This window comes from Fukomys damarensis, unplaced genomic scaffold (genome assembly GCF_012274545.1).
Source record: "Fukomys damarensis isolate Sample0158 unplaced genomic scaffold, DMR_v1.0_HiC HiC_scaffold_24, whole genome shotgun sequence".
Classification (NCBI taxonomy): Eukaryota; Metazoa; Chordata; class Mammalia; order Rodentia; family Bathyergidae; genus Fukomys; species Fukomys damarensis.
In genome coordinates this window covers 68,808,260-68,830,137 of record NW_022900936.1, presented here as the reverse complement: position 1 = coordinate 68,830,137, position 21,878 = coordinate 68,808,260, and the positions used below count along the sequence as shown (strand labels likewise).

General features: G+C 35.5%; 1 protein-coding gene across 3 annotated transcripts in view; it reads left to right on the top strand.

Annotated features, from left to right (window-relative positions):
* Nucleotides 1-21,878, top strand: part of Znf148 (zinc finger protein 148) — a 135,403-nt gene that overhangs the window by 47,136 nt on the left and 66,389 nt on the right. Inside the window, exons 3-5 of one of the 3 annotated variants that reach the window (XM_010618297.3) lie at nucleotides 2,437-2,571; nucleotides 9,806-9,934; nucleotides 12,666-13,014. In XM_010618297.3, the coding sequence (XP_010616599.1) occupies nucleotides 12,682-13,014 (333 nt within the window). In that variant the 5' untranslated portion in view covers nucleotides 2,437-2,571; nucleotides 9,806-9,934; nucleotides 12,666-12,681. The remainder of the gene's footprint in view (nucleotides 1-2,436; nucleotides 2,572-9,805; nucleotides 9,935-12,665; nucleotides 13,015-21,878) is intronic. The other 2 variants (XM_010618291.3, XM_010618304.3) reach the window with 2 other exon arrangements.

Below are 21,878 nucleotides of genomic sequence, written 5' to 3'. Positions count from 1 at the left end.
TTTTAAAAGAACACACACACACACATACACACACATATATTCATCTGTTGTTTGACTCTTAAGTATCATAATGAAATACATTCTTTTTATTATTTTATTTTATTTTATTATTTTTATTTTATTATTAGAATAATTATCCTAAAGTTTGTCTTGTCTGATATTAATATGGCCACTCCAGCTCTCTTGTCATTACTGTTTGTATATTATTTTTCACTCATCTTTTTATTTTTTGAAAGTAGGGGTGGCTTCTTGTTGCCAGCAAATAGTCGGATCTTATTTTTTGGTATAATCTGAAAGTCTCTGCCTCTGCATTAGGCTGTTTAGACCATTCATGCTGTGCATTTGATTGGGTTTACATTCATTTCGTTTATTTCTGTTTCATCTATGTATGTCCTTTATGTTTTTGTTGCTCTGTCTTCTCAACTGCTTTTAGGTTAAGTATTTTTTTAGTGTGCCATTTTAATTACTTCCTTTTTTTTCTTTTTTTTGTACTTTCTTTGTAATGGTTGTTGGGATTGCATTTTGAATTTTTTTCCCCCAGTACTGGGGATGGAACTCAGGACCTTGTACTTGCCAGGCAGGTTTGGCATCACTGAGCCGTATATTTTGAAGATTTTTTTTTGGTACTGGGGATCGAACTCAGGTCCTCGTGCTTGAGAGGCAGGCAGCAGAACCACTGAGCTAAATCCCCTGCTCAAGAGCCGTACATTTTGAATTGTAACAGTCTGTGCTTAACCGTTAACGAGAGCTCTTCATTTCTTCTGTGTACTTGAATCTAGTGTCCTCTTTTCAGCTTAATGGACTTCCTTCAGTATTTCATGAGTTAAATACCATAGTATTTACCCTAGCAAAACATTCTCAGTCTTTATCTGGGAATATTGTATCTTTCTTTTTTCCTGTTTGTTTGGTTGACACCTTTCTTTAAATACTTTGAGCTTGTGATTACACAGTCTTCTCTCTTTTCTCTATTTCTGATTGGAAAATAGCCACCAATCTTATTGATGGTTTCATGAACACTATGAGTCATTTTTCTTTTATTTGAAAATTTTTCTACTTTGTTTTCTTTCAAATATTTGACTATATTGTGTACAAGAATAAATTTTTCTGTGTTTATTCTTGAAGTTCATTGACCTTTTTGGATTTGTACTTATTTATTTATTTTTTTTTTAAAGGCAAAATTTGGGAAATTTTTGTCATGTTGTTTATTTTTATTTGTTTTTTTATTTTTGGTTTTTTGAGACTGACCTGGAACTCACTATGTAGCCCAGGCTGGTCTCGAACTCACTGTGATCCTCCTGCCTCAGCCTCCTGAGTTATGGGATTACAGGTGTGCGCCACACACCCGGTTTGCTTACTGCTCATGTGTCTTTAAGGTCACTGAGATTAGAAGAAATTTTGAATCTGCTGCTGAACCTTTTCAGTACATTTTTTTGTTTTGTTTTTTGTTTTTTGAGACAGTGTCTCACTATGTAGTTGAGACTGACCTGGAACTCACTATGTAGCCCAGGCTGGTCTCGAACTCACAGCGATCCTCCTGCCTCAGCCTCCCGAGTGCTGAGATTACAGGTGTGTGCCACCACACCCGGCTGTCATTGAAATATTTTTTAAATGAGTTAATATAATGCTTTTTGAAGTTCATAGATGAGATTATTAATGGATTTATTCTAGGTGGGATAAAGTTTTTCTTGCCTTTGCACCATTGTAAACTGATATAAAATGACAGAATCATTCATGTATCTTGGGAAGCAATGCATACTAAATTGATACTGATCCCAGAAATGCTTACCAGAAAGTTTCATTATGTACAGCCAAGTTCTTTATTTTTGTTTTTCTTTTGGGGATAAACTCAACATTTTCTGTGTAATTATTATTATTATTATTATTATTTTTAGTCAACTTTGCCTGACCGAGGTCACCTTGCTGAGCAAGAATTTTGTATGTAATATGATTTTAGAAGTGTAATCTTTTCTATTGTGAATATATACTCATTGTGTATGGTACTAGTTGTGTTATTTGTAAGCCCTGCCATTTTGTTTTCTTCTCTTGTTACTTCATAAACCTTATAGAACAGATAAGAATAAATGTTTTTAAGTGGTTACTTAATCTTTGCTTTCTGTTTTCTAACCTTTCAGGCCTATAGCATGTGAAATTTTTTCAATATTTCATTTCTCTGAAGCTATAGACTCTAGGTCTAAGCAAATGATTCTTTCCAAGACCAGGGTTATTTATCAGTTACTAAGAACCACTACTGTGCTTCCCCATTTTATACCTAAAAATCAAGTCAGTGCATTGGTCATTCAGATGTAGTTTTACTAGGTTTACAAAGAGTGCTTACTTTGATACACATACCAGCTTGTACATAATGTATTTATATAGCATTTTTCCCTTCATAAGTAATATGTTTTGTTTGTTGTGTATGTATATGTTTTGTTGTAGGAATTGGATGGCATAAATGATTAAGGTGGTATTGAGGGTTTCTGAAGCCTGAGAAAGGTAGAAACTCAACCATGATTTCTTTTTCAACTCTACAGCCTTCCCTTCCTTGAAGTCTTCATTTTACCTTAGTCTCAGGTAATTTTAATACTTTCATAATCTTAAGTAAGCTTTTTCAAATATAAATCTAGGTTTTTAGTGTTTCACGTTAAATTTGTGTAACAGTTAACTGTTTTGGTTTTATATCTAAAATAAACTTTTTTTCTTGATCTAATTTTTTCTTGAGAAAATAATTTTAAGACAAGATTAATAAATACCATTTTAGATTTTTAGTTAGCAGAAAAATATATGTAGCTTAGTACATAACTAAAGTAAATCTAAGCAGGATGTTGTTTTCTTATTTACCTAGCTCTTCTTAAGAGGGGAATACATATTTTCACCTGCCCAGGGAACTACAGCACCCATGTATCCATGTTTTTCCCAGAATTTCCAGGAAACTATTTTCATACCTGGAAAAATTGGACAATTAGACCTCTTGATTTAATTTAATTATACTTGCTATATAATTTTTGAAATATGGTAAAACAGTTTTTGTAAATTTTTACATATTTCATATTTACCTACAAATAAGGAAGATTCTTGTAGATAATTCAGGAACCATTTGTATTTGATATATTGGTATGTTAAGTTGGCTACTGTGACAAGCTTATAAAGGTAGAAATGTGTTTATTTTTCATTGAAAGCCCATGTAATCTGCTCCAGAATTGTACAAAGCCTGTGGAATAATTATAATCCAGTGTTCCTTGTCTTGCTAGGAATTGAACGCAAGGCATTGTATGTGCTAAATGTATACCCTATCCCTGAGCTGCTGTATACCTCAGCCCATGCTGTTCCTAATATTTGGATTCTTTCTTATTGTCTAAGGTAGTTACCCTTGGGTCTGCCAGTAGGAGGAACAGAAACAGAAGGACAGTCTTTCCTTTAAGGGGAGTTGTACTCTATATCACTTCTACTCATATTCCGTTGGCTATAATGTTGGCACATGCCCACACCCAGTGGCAAGGGAGGCTGGGTAATGATTCTTATCTAAGCTGTGTAGTAAGTCTTATCTGGGCAGCTGTATATCTCATATAATTTATTATTGGATAAGAAGGTGAGAACAGATTCTGGGAGGACAGCCAGCTGTCTGTCACATTGGGTTTGTTTCAGATTTACTTTACATTTTTTTAAAAAAGTGATACTTTTAAATTTTCTTTCTTTATTTTACTTTATTAATACGTGTGTAGTATATAATGTTTCCATTCCTTGCAGGAAGTTGGTACATGTGCATAACACATCTTAGTCCTTTTTTCATTCCCTTTCCCTTCCCTCCCTCCCCCTGCCACCTTCCTTTATCCTCTTCCTTTCTTTTTATATGTTTGCAATATATAATCTTTACATTCCTTGTGTTGCATTGGTACATGTATATAACACAACCCAATTCCTTTTCTTCATCCTTTCTCTCTTCCCTCCCTCCATCTAGAATATATAAAGAACTCAAAGACTTAGATCCCCCAAAATAAAAGACCCAATGAAAAAAATGGGTAAGTGAAATGAATATACTCCCAACAGAAGTACAAATGAGCAATCAGTACATGAAGAAATGTCCAACATCTGGCTATTAGATGCAAATTAAAACACACTGTGCTTCCACCTTACCCTAGAAAGAATGGCTAGCACCAACAAATCAAATAATAAATGCTGGCAGGCAAAAGGGACCTATCTATACTGTCGGTGGGAATGTAAACTAATACAGTCACCTTGGAAGTTAGGATGGAGTTTTCTCATAACACTAAAACTAAAAATTCAGTTTGACCCTGCTATTCCTGTTCTAGACATCTTCCAAAAGAATTAAAGACATCATATTACAGAAGCCTACCCATGTTTATAGCAGCACAATTTATAGTAAATCTTGGAAACAGCCTATATATCCATCTAAAGACGAGTGGATAAAGAAAATGTGGTATTTGTACACCATGGAGTACTCTTCTGTCAAAGAAAAATAAATTTGAGTCATTTGTAGGAAAATGGGTCTTGAGACCTTGAGACCAAACTGTTAAATGAAAACATCAGACACACAAGCTTAAATATCACATGGTTTCTCTTATGTGAGAAACTCAGAGTAAAAATAAAGAGCAAAATAAAAGATAGATAATACGAAGTAGGGAAATTAAATCATTCTCCAAGGGGATCAAGAGATGTTATTTAAGTAGTTAATACTTTTTCGTTCTGGAGCAAGACTTTGTTGCTATATAGCGCATAATAAAAATAACAGGTGTTTACTCTTTGTTCACAGTATACATAGTGTGTTTATAGTATGTTGATATTTTTAACTGTAAAGGGAAATTTAGGAAGATTTGTTGGTATTGCTTTTATATACCATAGAGAGTTTAACTTGCTTATAAAATCAGCTTGCCTATTATTTGAATTACTGATATTGACAAAATGGTAGTGGTGCACCAGGGTGTGGTGGTGCATGCACGTAATCCCAACACTCAGGAGGCTGAGGCAGGAGGATCGCTTTGAGTTTGGGGCCAGCCTGGGTTACATGGTGAGACCCTGCTTCCCAAAAAAACCTCAGAAATAAAAGGTAATGGTTACAGTAACTTAAAACAAAAATGTAGAATACTTTTTTTAAAAAATCTTTTCCTTTTCTCCCCTGTTAAAGATAAATTATAGCTGTTTCTTAATCGGTTTGTGTTGGTATACATTTGGCTTTTCTCTTCTCCCCGGACTGGGTCTTGAACCCTGGGTATTGATTAGGCTCAGCAAGTGCTTTCTTCTGAGCTACATCCCTGTCCCTTTTTAACATTTTATTTTGAGGTTTTAATTTGAGACAGGGTCTTACTAAATTGTCTAGGCTGGCCTTGAACTTGCTGTTCTGCTTCATTCTCCCGAGTAGCTGCGGTTATGGGAATGTGCTATCACGCCAGCTCAGTTTGATGTTTCATATTTCTAAGTACCACTGTTTTATCACTATTTTTTTGATACATTGTTTTACAGGATTTTAGTGATAAGTGTTTGGAATGCAGCATGCACTTACAATCTGCTTTTTAAATTTTTTTTTTTTAAAGGAGGGCTTCAGTGTTACACAGAAAAGCTTGGTGACTTGAGCCTCAATGTTTTAAAATTTTCTGTGGTTTGCAAATGATTGTAGTTTTTTGTTGTTGTTGTGATGTACAAAATGGTGAATCTTACTCTATAAATTCTCTGATTAATAATTGTCCTAGGGTCTGGGGATTTAGCTCAGTGGTTCCACTGCCTGCCTTGCAAGCACAAGGACCTGAATTTGATCCCCAGTATCAAAGAAAAAAAAATTGTGCTAGCAGCTGTTGAAGTATGTTTACTACTAAAGATCTTTTATTCTTGATAACATTAATCAGCAAGGTCTTTTTGTCTACTTCCTATAATTATAAATGCTGTTTCTGTTAGGATGTTTTGAAATTGTAGCTCCTTAGAAATAAGCATATGGTACCTCATAAGGTAGGCATTATAAGGTGCAAAATGAGAGACATAATGAGGAGTAACTGAAGAGATCTCTGAATATGGAATATACCTACACAAAAATTTTATTTTCTTTTTTATAACTCTAGGGATTGAACCCAGGATTTTGTACACATAAGAAAGTGCTCCATCATTGCCAGCCTATAATAGTTTTGAGGCATATATTCATGATATATTGCTTAGGTTGGCCTCGAACTTGGAATCTCCCTGCTCAGCCTCTAGAGTAGCTGGGGTTATATGCGTGTACCGGGCCTCGCTGGGTTTATTCTTTTTATTTTAAGATACAGTGATGCTTTGGTTCCTAAGCTTGCTCACTGTACTTTCTTTCTTTTGCATTATACATAGTTGAAATGGCACATTGTTCATTGACAATTAATGGAAAATAATCTTACTGCCAAGTTCAATAAATATACAGAAAAGTAGAATGTTTATTTATTTAGAGATAGCATATTGCTGTGTTCCCTAGACTATTTTTTAACACCTTCACTCAGGAAATCTTCCCACCCTGGCCTTCCGTGTATGTAGGATTATAGGTATGTGCCACCACACTTGGCATAATTGGATTATTTTTTGTTTGTTTCTTTTTGAAACATAGTCTTGCTATATAGTCCAGGGTGGCCTTGATCTTGCTATGTAGCTCATGCTGGCTTCAAACTAAAACCTTCCTGCCTCAGTCTCCTGAGTACTAGGGTTACAGGCATGTGCCATCATGCCCAGCTCAATAGCAGGATCTTTGAATTGTTTGATGCTTGAATGAACATTAATTAAAGGTGGTAAGTGGCAGATACATTTACGTTCTAAAGGAGAATCAGGTACTTAAAAAAATTTAGAGAATTATGGTACCAGCCTTCTAATCTATTTTCTTTTTGTCTTGGTACCGGGGGTCAAACTCGGGCCCTTGCACATGTGATGCAGGCACTGGAACCACTGAATTAAATCCCTGGCCCTAATCTATTTTCATTTTAAAACTTAAGCCTTCTTTTCTTTGGTATAGGTTTTTATTTATCACTACTCCTTGATTTATCAGGATTTTTATTTAAAATTTAGGATTGTTATTTTCCCAGTTAGAAGTGGAAAAATAAAGGAGGGAGATTCTCTTGGCAGTGGTTTGAAGAAAGAATTAAGGTCTCAGGGCTAGGGATGTAGCTCAGTGGCGCTGCGCCTGCCTGGCAAGCACAAGGTCCCAAATTCAATCCCCAGTACTAAAAAAAATATTAATTAAATTTAAAAACAATGTCATTTTTAAGAAGGTATCTGTAAACCCATGAAAAATGGTTGAAGAGAAATTCACTGAGATACAAATAGTAGATGGAAATTGGAAAATAGAAAAATGTAGAATGGGCCCAGTCCCTTCAAAAGGAGAAAAAGGGATCCTGTGTCAGAAGGTCTTCTGTGTTAGCTGTGAGATGGAGTACTCATCTACAGTGTGTTTGGATTGCTTTACTGAGCCAAGCACTGCTTAGGGAGTGTCTTCAGAGTAGGGCAAGAATAAGTCCAGTGACTTTAACATTTCCAGGTGTTTTTTTACTCTCTCTCTGGTTGGACCGATTCCTGGGAACTAACTGTTTAGGGTTGCGTGCATCCCCCCCACCACACCAGGAGTGTTTCATTTGAGTGCAGTCATTTGAAGGAAGTGGTAATTCCTTTCATCTTCTCATCTGTATAATAGGCCTAACTGCTGAATGTCCATTACTTGCATGCACGTTTGGGTCGAAGAGCAGTTGACTTCTGAGGGGTTAGCAGGAAGAGACTCAGCTCTGCACATATTAATTTGGATTGATTGTATCAGTGTATGTTTGCTTCATTGATCCTCCCTGAAATGCTAAATTAGAGAAAGGAAATAGCATGCATTAATTTTTAAGCATGGGTCTTTTGCTATATTGGGATTTTTGAATATACAATAAAGTATGTACAAGCTTTGACTGAGAGATCACTTTAGTTATCAGGGAAAGGATGAAAACTATGATGGCATAGAAGGGAGGTACAAGAAGGACAGTTTTTAAAAGTTCTTTACTTAATTCATCATTTTTCTTAGAATACATTTGTCCCATTTCCTTTTTCCATAACTGTAAAAGTTTTCTTTATTTTTGTTTGAGGCCTGCATTTCATTTCCTGTCCAATTTACCCTTTCTGGAAACAAGTTGAGATGTGTGATGTAGGTATGGCTTAGTTTGTCTTTAAAACACATTTTTGTTTTGTTTTATTTTTCAAGATAGGATCTTATTTTGTAGTTCAGCTTGAACTCACTGTATAGCCCAGGCTGGCCTCAAACTCATGGGAGTCCTCCTGACTCAACCTCACAAATACTGGGTGGGATTATAGGTGTGCGCTACCACACAGTAGGGTTGGGGATGCAGCTCAGTGGTGAGCATTTGCCTGGCACCCATGAGGCCCTGGTTCGGTGCCCAGTGCTGAGGGTTGGAGGGAAGAAGCAAAATGAAGAAAGATACTGGTACAAAGTTTGAAAAAGGAATAAAATAAAAAGTTAAAATCAGTCTTTCCTCTATAAATCCTTTTTATATCATCCCAAATTCTACAAGTAAGTTTTTGTCTAGAAAACAGTTCTCTCCAGAATAATTATTGGAGTTTTTTTTTTTTTTTTTTTTTTTTTTTTTTTTTTTTTTTTTTTTTTTATCTTGTTACTAAAGTGTGGAAAGGGTTTTCCTATTTAGGTAATTTTCCTTGATTTTTTTTCATTTGCTGTACCTTGTAGAATCCACACATTCTTTTTAATGACTGCATGTATTCCATTGTGCCCTTGAGTCATAGTTAATGTAAGTTTCCTACCAGTGGATATTACTTTTTTTTCTAGTTTTTGCTCTCAAAGGGCTGCTTTGTACATGTATCTCTGGGAGCTTTATGGATAGCCTGACTCTGGTGGACTTCTGTGGATAAGCCTGTAGGATTGTGTAAGTACCGGTCCCAGATGGTGATAGGTCAGGGGTATGTGCAATTTTATTTTTGCTAAGTATTTCCAAGGCTTATTTTAAAACTCTGAGCAGTGCTCCTTGATAGAGCTCTATGCTAATGTATTTTGTAACATTTCTGCGAGATTGTCTTAAAAACACCATTTCTGGGTTATCCAATTTAATTTCAAATATATGACTCAATTTAGGGCCATAGGAATAAGGAACTATGGATAAAAAGGAAGAAAGAGCCCTTTTTTGTGTGTATGGTCTATTTTAAGGAAAATTTATTAGAAAAAATGTCAGATTTGTTTTCCACTTCCAATTTTTATATTTCCTTGTTGATTTACTACCTCCATTGAGGTGTGCTGTTTTTCTGTACCAAGTCCTTCACACTGGCACTTTATGCCTTTTTCCCCCCCAAATGTTCTCTCTATCCCCAAAATACTTTTACTTCCTTAGTACTTATTATTTTGGCTTGATTAGAAATACGTTACTGCCAGGTGTGGTGGCGCACGCATGTAATCCCAGCACCTGGAAGGCTGAGGCAGGAAGATCGCTGTGAGTTCGAGACCAGCCTGGGCTACATAGTGAGTTCCAGGTCAGTCTCAACTACATAGTGAGACCCTGTCTGAAGAAACCAAAAAAAAGGTTACTAAAAAATCATATTGTACTTTTGTTTTGATATATATGTGTGTGCAAAATGCTGGTACAGTATTACAGAAAGATATTGTCTTAAATAATTTGCATATATTAGGTTACTCCAAACTTAAAAATTGATGAAGTACATAATCAAAAAACCTTGGAGTTAAGGTCTCCCGTGGTAGGGAAATGTAGAACTTAGGTTGGGTCAAAAAATCATCTCTAGTTTTGACTTTTAAAAACAAAAACTAATAGTTTCCCTAATTTGGTTTTTCTTTTAGTAACTTGTTCTCTTACATTTCCTGTATTCTAAATGCTCAAAACTTTAAAAGGCATGGGTAATGGTGTATGTGACAGTAGCCACTGCAGCTGCAACAAAGACTCTTGGTGAAGGGTGCCTCTGTATATGGGTAAGTTAGGGGCTTCCACACTCTTTAAGAAAACAGTCAATAGTTTAGGAAAGTGTATAATTAATTTGCAAGGATCGTCAAAGTATTGGCCAGAGTGACATTTTAGCCTTAAAAGAAATCCACTTAGTCAGTACTTCTTTAAGAAATGTATAAAATGGGGGCCAGGGATTTAGCTCAGTGGTTCCACCGCCTGCCTCGCAAGCACAAGGTCCTGAGTTCGATCTCCAGTACCCAAAAAAAGAAATGTATAAAATGGAATTTTTAAAGAGAACAGTTGGTTGATTATATGTTTAAAATCTTTGGTTTTTAAGATGTCAGGTTTGGTACCTGAAGATTTTATAAAGTAAGATCAGATGCTTTCTCCTTGTCCTGCATGTAGTCTAGACTGACACTAGTTGGTGAAAGGGAAGGCAAGAAAAGCAGGTATGACTTACATTTTTGTTTACTCTCATTTTTGTAACATTTTTTAAACTGATCTTTTAAATAAGGTGTACTTCTTTAATAGTCTAGGTAAAGAAAAGAATATTTTGATTTCAGAAGTGATTGGAATTTAATTGATCTCTGAAAGTCATGATCAAGGAAATGATCTTTACGTGTTTGGGAAAAAGGTAGTTAAGCTAAAATATAATCAGTGTATTTATTCATTGTGTAAGTCCTTTATGTTGGATGGTGAATATTACATTTATTTTACATGATCTGATAATAAAAGTAGTTTTTAAAGAACATCTGTGTAGCAACACTTTGATCTCTTTGAGATGAAGTTTCTGTAGTTTTGTGATTATTGTTAGTTATCGCAGTAACTAACAAGTGGAATATGAACTTACAACAACCAAAGTTAGATAGCAGACTGAATCACATGTCTATATGAGAAACCAAAAGTATAAGTAACTCAAAGAGCAAGATTAAAGCCAGATATAGGAAACAGGGAGATAGGTCTTTTCCCAGTGGGCAGGGGGAAGAGGAAATACAAAGGGTTAGCAATTCTCATAGGTGAGTGTATTCATGATGTATCTCAAATGTGTACTAATAATAACAAAGTGGGAAAAGAGGGCAGTCTGCCCTCTTAAATATTCTGGAAAAAGTATTTTTCTGTAATAATGAACAAAGGAAGCTAATTTTTATAGTATCTAGTTCTTAATTACTTATAACCAATTAAATTTATTTAACCCTGTGTAAGTATATTTTAGTTATGACAGTACTACTTTTTATGCTTAAAATTTTCTAAAATAAAATTTAATATGGAAAGTTTTGAAATTACAGATAAATACAAACAAGAAAAAAAGGTACCACTGTGAAGTGGTACTTTTAATGCTGTTAACCTTTCAGCTAACCCTAAAATGTACAGTCACACACACATACAGAAATACATAATAGATCCATTCCCTGTAGCATATTGAAATATTTTTCCAAATCTTTAAATATTTTTTAATAAAACTTTTATGACTGAATTGCTTTCAGTTTCAACAAGCTTTTTTATTGCAAGTGCGGGTCTTATAGGTGTAGATCTTGAGTGAAAACACCACTGCAGCCAGACTCTTAGAAACAGCATCCCCTCCTCAGCACGGGGTACCCACTGCTCTGATTTTATTTTTTAAATTTGGGGTACAATTTGTATATAGTAAAACTCCCTTGATGTTTGAAGCGTATACTTATTTTTGTTAAATTCACTGTGTTGCAGAACCAGGAGCTGTCAGTATAGTCCAGCGACTGCAAACCTTTTAGAGCTTTCCATGATAGCAAGCAGCCCGCCGCAGCACATGCCATAGGTGCCCCACCACTGCTACAGCCAGTCCTCTTTTTTTGGTGCTAATGTCTGACTAAATAGTCCAGGCTGCGTTGAACTTGTGATTCTCTTGCCTCAGTCCATGTGCAAACCCATGTGCTGGGTTTACAGGCATATGCCACCATGCCTGGCAAGTATAGTTCCATTTTAAAAGTTAGACCTGAACATATCTTAAACCTGTTTTCTTTTTGGTGAACATTTAATGTGTTTTTAGCTTTTCATTATAATCATTGTGGAGTATTTTTGTGTACATTTCTGATTTCTTTCCTATAAATTCTAAAATGTAGAATTACTGGCTTAAAGAATTTGTACATTTTTGTGGCTTTTGATAATACACTACCAAATTGTCTTTTCAAGTAGCTGACCTAATCTCTGTACTCCCTGTATCTGTAGATGACTGTCTCCTTTTTTTTTTTTTTTTTTTTTTTTTTTTTTTTTTTTACTACCTAAACATTGGATGTATTTTTTAAAAAAGAATTGTTACTAGTCTGGTGAAATATGGCAACCACTGTTTGAATGTTTATTTCTCTGATTATTACTTTGGCTCTTTTTATATGATAAATGATTATTTTTAAATTTTCTTTAATGATTTTTCTAATAGTGTTCTCTGTCAGATAACATTTTCTTTTTATTTTTTAAGACACTTAGTATATTAAAGGATATAATCTTCTAACTGAAGTTACAATAATTTCCATAAATATACTTTATGTCAGGTTAATTTTTCGGTAATGAACTAGATGAGGGTTTTATTTCTTAATATCAAAATGAAAATTTATGTTGAATTCTACTAGCCTTTGGAAGCCTTTTGGTAATTTAAAAATTCTGAATTAAATGAATAAAATGTTTTTATTTGAATGTGTTCCTTTCATAAGTTGAAATTTTTAAAAATGTCAAGTAGACATGTAAAACTAATTTATTATGCTTTGTTGCCAAACTTGGTCTTTCTAGGCAGTTATACTTAAGCATGAACATTGACGACAAACTGGAAGGATTGTTTCTTAAATGTGGCGGCATAGACGAAATGCAGTCTTCCAGGGCAATGGTTGTAATGGGTGGAGTGTCTGGCCAGTCTACTGTTTCTGGAGAACTGCAGGAGTCAGTACTTCAAGATCGAAGTCTGCCTCACCAGGAGATCCTTGCTGCAGATGAAGTGTTACAAGAGAGTGAGATGAGACAGCAGGACATGATATCACATGATGAACTCATGGTCCATGAGGAGACGGTGAAAAATGATGAAGAACAGATGGAGGCACATGAAAGACTTCCTCAAGGACTACAGTATGCACTTAATGTCCCTGTAAGTAATTCCTTTATAAGATACTGACGTTAAAGCTAGCGATTGTAAATAACGTAAGTCACTGAAGAAATTAAAATAGTGAAGAAATCTTGTGAAAAACAAAGTTAAGTTTTTTGTATTACATCATTTTAGAAACTTTCTGAGGATAACATATATTTCCCTACCAGGATTATTTGTGTGTTGAATTTTAAGGCTTAGTTTTTAAAGGTATTTTGTTTAACTTCTGGGTTTCTTTTTAAAAGAGTAGAAAGTTGAAATCTTATAATTAGAAGATGATCATGTATTCAAGAGTTTTTTCTTTAAATTCTGCAACTCCTGATAATTCCTGCCCACCTTGTTTTTGGTTGTTCTGGGGTTCAAACCCAGAGCCTCATAAACAGTTAAGCACAATACTGCACAGCTACATCCTCAGCCCCCTGACTTCTGTAATTTTTTCTAATTCATCCTATTCTGTGTCCAGTTTATATTCATCACTTACTTTTAAAGGATATCAGCCCCTTTACTCTTTTCTATTCTAGATACCACAGTCTGTGACTAAGTCTTTTGGGGGGCACATATGTCTTTTTGCCTTCCATTTTATTTTTACCTGATCACTAAAGTCGTGGCTATAATGTGATTCTCATCTCTTCTTTTTGTGAATATACTGTACTTTTTTAAAAAACTTCATAATCTTTATTCTGCTTAGAATATTCCTGGCAGATTTACTGTGTCCCTGTTTTTTTAACATAGGTAGTTCATCATCTTCACTTTTCCACTTCTGTTTACCGTAGTTGAGTTTCTGCAGTAAGGATTTGTGATTGTTGATACCTATCTCTCTGCGAGGTGGAAGACTACAAAGGTAGTTTTGTGTGGTTTTCCACTCCATCCCATGTGTTGAAACATAGAATGAATGTTACCTTTTAATACATGTGCTCACCAACTTTTATCTAGCCCATTACATTAGCCTTTCTTCTTTACCCTGTTGATATGATGAATTACTTTAATTGATTTTCAAATACTGAACCAGCAGTGTGTCACCACAATAAATCCCAGATGTGATTCTTTTGTGCATTGTTGAATTTGATTTGATAATATTGTTTTGTCTTGTTTGGTACTGGGAATTGAATTTGGGTCCTTGTGCTTGGGACACAGGCAGCAGAACCACTGAGCTAAATCCCTGGCCCTGTTTTGTTTTGTTTTTGAGGCAGGGTATGTAGCCCAGGCTGGCCTTAAACTTGCAGTGATCCTCCTACCTCAGCCTCCAGAGTGCTGGTACTACAGGCCTACACCACCATGCCCTGCTTGATTTGATAATACTTTGAAGATTTTTACATCTATGTTTATGAGAAATACTGGTCTGTGATTTTCTTACAATGCCACTGTCCAGTTTTGGCATTAGGGTAATGCTGGCTTCATGGGATGAATTAGGAAGTACTCCCTCTGCTTCTATCTTCGAAACAATATTGTGGAGAATTGGTATATTTTATTCCTTAAATGTTTGTTAGAATTCACCACCATACCCCTTTAGTTCTGATGCTTTCTGTTTTGGAAGGCGTTTATACGTCATTTATTAAATTTCTCTTATGATGTAGTCCTGTTCCAATTGTCTGTGTCTTACTGTATGAGGTTTAGCAGAGTGTGTTTTCCCAGAAATTAGTGTTTCATCATGTTCGTCATGTGTGTGGGGGCATGAAGTTGCTCATAGTGCTCTTTCATTGTCTTAATGCTTATGAAGATTCCTTACTTTCTTTCCTTTTTTTTTTTTTTTTTGAGACGGGTTCTCTAAGTCTAGGCTGGTCTTGAGCTTTTCATAATCCTCCTGCCTCATGCTCCCAAGTGCTGGGATTGTAGGTGTGTGCCACTGTGTATGCCTGGCTATTAATTTCAGATATTGGTAATTTATATTGTTTATTACTTTCTTAGGTTGGCTACTGGCTTGCCTTTTTGTATAATTGCTGTCTTTACCATTTTTAAGTGTACAGCTCAGTAGTGTTAACTATATTCACAATGTTGCACAACAGATGTCTAGAACTTTTTCATCTAGCAAAAAGGAAACTTCATGTCTGTTGAACAAGTCCCCATTTTATTAGAGACTTTTTTATTTTATTAATATTTTTAATAATAAAATGCTTTTGATATTTTCCCATTGATTGTTTTTAATTCATTGATTTCTGCTTTAGTTATTTCTTTTTTTGTTTTCTTTTGATTTAACTTGTTCTTTTTTTCTGTAATAATGGAAGTGTAGGTTATTGATTTTGAATTGTTCATTTCTAATATATGTTTTCAATACTATAAACTTCCCTCTAAATGCTGCTTTAATTGCTTCACACAAGTTTTGATAGGTTATATTTTTATTTTCATTTAGTTCAATATAAACTTCTCTTGAGATTTCTTATTTGAATCATTTTCCTTAGAAGTATGTTGTTTAACATCCAAGTATATGGGGTATTTTCCAGTTGGCTTTTTGTTTTTAATTTTAATCCTATTGTTATCGAAAAGGACATACTGTATGATTACTTTTACTTCATATTTGTTAATGTGTGTTCTGTTGTCCAGAAGATGGTCTAACCTGGAAAGTGTTCCATATGAATTTGAGAAGAATGTGCATTTTAATGGTGTTAGATGAAGTTGTTTATAGACTTCAGGGGCCTTTTATTGGACTGACTGTAGTCTGAGCCTTCTTTGGTCTTTTTGATAGTTTCTATAGTAATCTTTCCACGAGACATGTAATTTCTCACCCCCTTACTAAAACTTCTTGAATGGTTTCTCAGTGCCAGACAGCTGAAATACACTTTTTTGCATAAGTTGGAAATACTGTGGTCTTTATAATCAGGTCCCTTCCTATGCAGCTTCTTTAGAGTAGTGAATATACCTCTTCTCTTTTAATTTCTTCCTCTAAGTGTACCAGATTACTTTAGTTGTTCCAGTTCACTGTGATACTTTTCTGTTACATCTGTATATGCTTATTCTTTGGTAGCCTATTGTTTTCTTAGCCTAAAAAGCTTTCTCATTTGTGTGATTTTTTTTTCCTTATAACTATTGCTTGCAGGACTTAGCATTATGCTTTAAATTTTCTGTACTCAATCCCTGAGCTGTGATAGAGAGATATTTTTTGAGTTAAAATATACATTTTATTCATGTATGCATGCATACTTTATGGTTCAGGATGTTTCGTGTATGTGCATGTGTGTGCGCGTGTGTGTGTGTGTGTGTGTGTGTATGTGTTTGTATCTGCATGGGATTGCACTGGGGGTTGAACCCAGGGCCTTTGTCCTGAGCTATAGTCCCAGCCTCTTTACTTTGTATTTTCGGGACAGGGACTCACTAAATTGTCTGGTCTGATCTTGAATTTGTAATCTTCCTGCCTAGGCCTCTCAAGAGTTCTGGGATAGTAGGCATGCATATTCCTCCACACCAGACTTATAGTTCAGAATTTTGACAACTGCATAAATTTATATGATCCATCATCCATCAATATATAGAATATTTCCCTCATCTTAGAAAATTTCTTTGTTATTTCTTCTTGGTTTCCTCCACATAATTGTTAATAATTTTCAAAACCACACATGACTGTTGTTCCTTTGGGAATTACATGTACATGGAATTATATGTAACTTTTTGTCTGACTTCTTTTGCAAAGCTTGTTTTTCAGGTTTGTCCAAGTTACATGAGTACCAGTAGTTCATTCCTTTTCCTTGTTGATTGATGTTATGTTGTTTTAGTAATCCAAAATTTGCTTAGTCATTTCCCTTTTTATAGCAGTTTGTATTGCTTCTTGTTTTTAATCATTATGAATAAAGCTGCTATATGTTTTGCAAAGATTATCTTGGCACATTTTTGTACAAATCTTATTTCTCCAGTTTTCATTCTGTTTAATTGATCAAGCTTTAAATCAGTATGATGTTGTCTTATTGCTATCTCTTTCACAGTAAATGTTTACATTAGGAAGTATAAAACCTCCAGTATTTTTATTTTGCAAGACCATTGTGACTGATTTATGTACTTTTCATTTTTATGTGTAGAAATCAATCCTTTAGTTTGTGTAAGGAGAGTCAGCTGGTTTTTTAATTGAATTGAGTTGATTACATAAGTTAATTTGATAAAAATCAGCATTTTAACTATACTGGCTTCCAATCCATGAACATGGTATACCTTTATGCATGTTTAAGTTTTTAAAAAAATGTTCTGTAGTTTTTAGTGTAGTAACGACACACTTTGTTAAATTTATACCTTTCTTTGTACTTTTGGATGCTACTGCAAATAGTATTTTTTAAATTTAAAAATTTTCACTAGTAGTCTATAGAAATGCAGCTGTTTCTATTGAAATTTCATGTATTCTATGACTGTTAGATTTATTTAGTCTCATAGGTATGTAGAGTAGGTTCTGTGGTTCCTTTACTGTAATAGTGTTTATATATCTTCTTTCTAATCTCTTTTTTCCTTTACTGCATAATGAGGGCCTACAGAAAAACTGATGAATAGATGTGATGAGTAGACATCTTTGATTTGTTCCTTATCTTAAGGAGACTGCTTTCAGTCTTTTACCATTAAAAATAATATTAGTGGTACTTTTTTTATAGATGACTTTTTACTGTGAAAAACTTTTCTTAAAGGCCGAGAGGTTTTTTAAAACCATGAAGTGATGTTTAAAAGCTTTTTCTGCATCTGTTGAGGTAATCGTGATTTTTTTTTTCTCTTTTATTCCATTAATATGGTGAAAGGTATCAACTGTCTTTCAGATGTTTTATCATCCGTTCCTGGATTAAACTACATTTTGTTATGTTTTGTCATTTACATGTTGATAGGTTCAATTCATTGATTTTTTTTTATAAGTTTTATATATGTTGATGTGGGATAGTTGTAGTTATCATTTCTTGCAATATCTATATCTGTATTTAGGTATGCTGGGTTCATCATATGTAGGTGAGAAAATATTTCTTTGTATATTTTCTGAGTTTGTGTTTGATGGTATTGTTTCTACTTTACTTAAGGGGTAGGCTTTACCAGTAAAGTTAATCTGGGACTGAGTGTTATGTGTAAGTTTTTTTTTTTTTAGTATATGTTTGCCTTACATAATGATTACAACCCTTGTGGGGAGTTGGTACATGTACATATTTATTCCCTTCCATTCTTCTTCCTCTCCCTTTGCTCTTTTTTTTTTTTTTTGGTACTAGGGATTGAACTTGGGACCTTGCACTTGCGAGGCAGGTGGTGTTTGCTCTACTTTTTGATCTCCTTCCATTTGAATAAAATCTATCTGTACTTCATATTATCTCTTTTATTTTTATCTTTATGTATATTTTGGACTTCTCATATAAGAGAAATCATGACGTAATTAAGCTTGTGTGTCTGGTTTATTTTACTTAATGTTATGGCTCAGGGTATATCCATTTTTCTGCAATGACTTGTTTATCCTTTCTTATTGCAGAATAGTATTCCATTGTGTGTGTATCACATTTTCTTTATTCATTCATCTGTAGGCTTCTTTCAAGATTTAGCTATAAATTATGCTGCTATAAACTTGGTATGCATCTATCACTGTAATAGGATATCTTTAATTGTTTTGGGAAGATACCTAGGAGCAGAATAGCTGGGTGGAATGGCATGTCTCTCTTTAGTTTTTTGAGGAATCCTCATGTTGATTTTCCGTTTGGTTTTGTTTTGTTGAGACAAGTTCTCATTATGTAGTTCAGGCTGGACTTGAAATCACTATGTAGCCCAGACTAGCCTCGGACTAGTGGGTCCTCTTGCCTTGACCTCCCAAGTGCTGAGGTATGCACCACCACACCTGGCTCCAAGCTGATTTTCATAGTGATTGCACCTGTAGAAAGATTTTTAGCTATAAATTTAATTTGATAAATGTACACAAGGCTACTAAATTACTTTCTTTATTAATTCGGTAAATTATATTTTTAAAGGATCCTTCTTGTTTAATTAACAAGTTTTTCAGAATTTGTTTAGAGGATTTGTAGGGCTTGGATATCTTCTTTTGATTGGCCTTTGATAACTGTGACCAGGATACTTGAAAAAATTAACTAAGAAGAGAGAGGTTTATTTTGGTTGGTGGATCCAAAGGTTTCAGCTCCAAGGCTGAAACATCATAGCTGAAGAGCTTGGTGGAGGAAAATTGCCTACCTCGTGGTATCCAGGAAGCAGAGAACAGGGGAAGAGCCAGAGAGGGAGGGGCTGGGGGCCAGATATAATGTCTGAGTTTACAACCCCATGATCCACTCAGATACACCAAATCTAGGGATCTCTCAAGCCAATCAAATTGACAGGTAAGATTAACCTTCACAAGTCTATGCCTTGTCAACTTGGCACCCAAACATCTTCTTAAACCACACTTAATCTCTAGAGACAGTAACAAAGTCATAATTACATCTAACATGATGTAACTGTCCTGCATACAACCAAAAATGCACCTTCCTCAGAGTCTTAGCAGTTCCAGCATTGTTTGAAAGTGCATATCCGGTCTCCTCTGAGACTCAAGGCAGCTCTTATCTATGAGCTCCTATAAAGATCAGAAAGCATTTTATCCCAGGATACAATGCTGTAGGGCAAAAACATTTCTACTCCAAAAGGGAGGAATACCTGAATAGAAAGGAGTAAGAGCAAAGAAAGTCTGAAACCCAGCAGGACAAACTAAACCCCCCTGCAGCTCAGCGTCCAGTACACAAGGTGAAGAGATGTGCTCTGTAGGTTTTGGGAAGTCCCACCCCTATGGCCTTGGTGGTTGTAGCCCATGCCCTCTCTCATAGGCTGGCTTTGTGTGATGCTGCAGCTTTCCTAGTAGTCATTTCATATTCCTGGTGTCTCCACCTCAGCTTTAGCTTCACTCCCTCTCAGGCTCTCCTGGCAGGGACTCTGTCACATTGCCAGGACTCCCATTCCTTCTTCTGAAGTTTTAATTGGCAGCTTCCATGACCTCCTAACTCTTACATATCTCCAAACCAGTACCAGATGGGTAACAACCAGGTCTGCTGCCAGCTTTAGCTGTAGCCAACCCCCTTGGAACAGGGCTATAGCATTCTCTGTAAGTACCTGCTTAGCTGAATTGGGGTTAGTGTGCGTCTCTTTAGGGAGTCCAGAAGAAGGAGGGTACTCTGAGCTTGAGTTCTCCACACAGAATCTATGCAGTTTATAAGCCTTTGTTGGGTCAGATCTGGCCAATTTCTGAGGTGCCTCAGGGCATCAATCCTATTCTTATACAAAGCACTTGGCTTTTTTAAACAGCTCTAATCTCTGATCTCTTTAGCAACCACAACTTCCTTAGCCTCATCTTTACAAATACTTCTTTTCTGGCCATACTGCAAAGTGTTTCAGATATTTGAGCTATGTTTTGCTTTTGCTTCCAAACTTTATTATAAATCTGGCTAAAAGCAGCCCACAATACCCATGCCACAGCCTAAGCATTAGGCTTTCTCAACATTTCTTCTACCAGGTCAATTAGTTTATTGCCTTTAAACTCATCTTCACAACACAAAGTAGTAGGCATGGGCGAAATATAGGCATATTCTTTGCCAGAATGTAACACCCATGGCCCTTAGTCTAATTCCCAATAAAGCCCTTGTTTCCTTCTGAAACCTTATGAGCACAGACTTTACCGTCCACATTTCTGTTGTCATTCTGGTCTTCTGAGCTACCGCTGGAACTGCCCATCAATCTCTGCGTACAACATTCTGGGGCTTTGCTACCTTTCATCTTCAAACTGTTCGTTTTCCTCCTGCAAACCACTTCAAAGGCTTCTGAACAACATGGTTCAGTCATAGCAGTTACCCCATATTTGGTACCAGTTTTTAGTATTAATCACTTTGCCATTGCTGGCATGAAATAACTAACACATACAATTTAAAAGAGGAAGGGCTTATCTAGACTCATTGTTTCAGCCCATGGTCAGGTGGTTCTGAGATAGAAACATCCTGGAAGAAGGGTGTGGCTGAGGAAATGCCCACTTTGTAGTATCTAGTAAGCTGAGAGCAGAAGAGCCAGAGAAGGCAGGGTCGTAAACAGATGTATTTTCCAAAGTCACACTTGATGACCTTCCCAGATAGGCCCAGAAGTGTGCTCTACTGATCTGCTAGGTGTCTTTCAAGACATAGCTTCTTCTTGATATTGGTAATTTGTCTTTTAATAAATTGGGGTAGAGATTTATCAGTTTTCCTGGTCTCTTCAAAAACTTTGAGTTGTGGATTTTTAGATTTTGCTTTTGACTGTACATTCTTTCATTTTTACTCAGGTGGTTTTGGTTTTGTTTTTGTTAGGTTGGTTGGTTTGGTTTCACTTTTTGAGACAGGGTCTGGAGTATGGCCTTGTACTTGGCTACATAGCCCACACTGGCCTTAAGCTCTCAATCCCCTTGTTTTATTCTCTTGAGTGCTGGGAGTACAGGCATGTGTTACCATGCATGGCTTCATTTTTACTCTCTATTTTTTCCTTTCTACCAGTTTGGTTTTCATTTATTCTTAATAGCTTCTTTTTGGTTTTTTGAGACAGGGTCTTACTATGTAGTTGAGACTGACCTGGAACTCGCTAGCCCAGGCTGGTCTCGAACTCACAGCAATCCTTCTGCTTCAGCCTCCCGGGTGCTGGGTGGCATGCGCCACCACGCCTGGCGCTTCGTAGCTTTTTAAAGTAGAAAATGAGATGAGAGATGTTAGATCTTTATTTTTAATGTGAATATTGAAGCTCTTCTGAGTACTTTTGGTGTTTATCTTCATTATAATACAGTTTCAATACAGAAATCTTTTGTAATTTGTTTGATCTATTAGTTAATTAGAAGTGTTCTAATTTTTGTTTTTTTGTTTGTTTTTTGTTTTTTTTTTTTTTTTGGTACCGGGGATCAAACTCAGGGCCTTGCACTTTTAAAACAGACGGCAACCACTGAG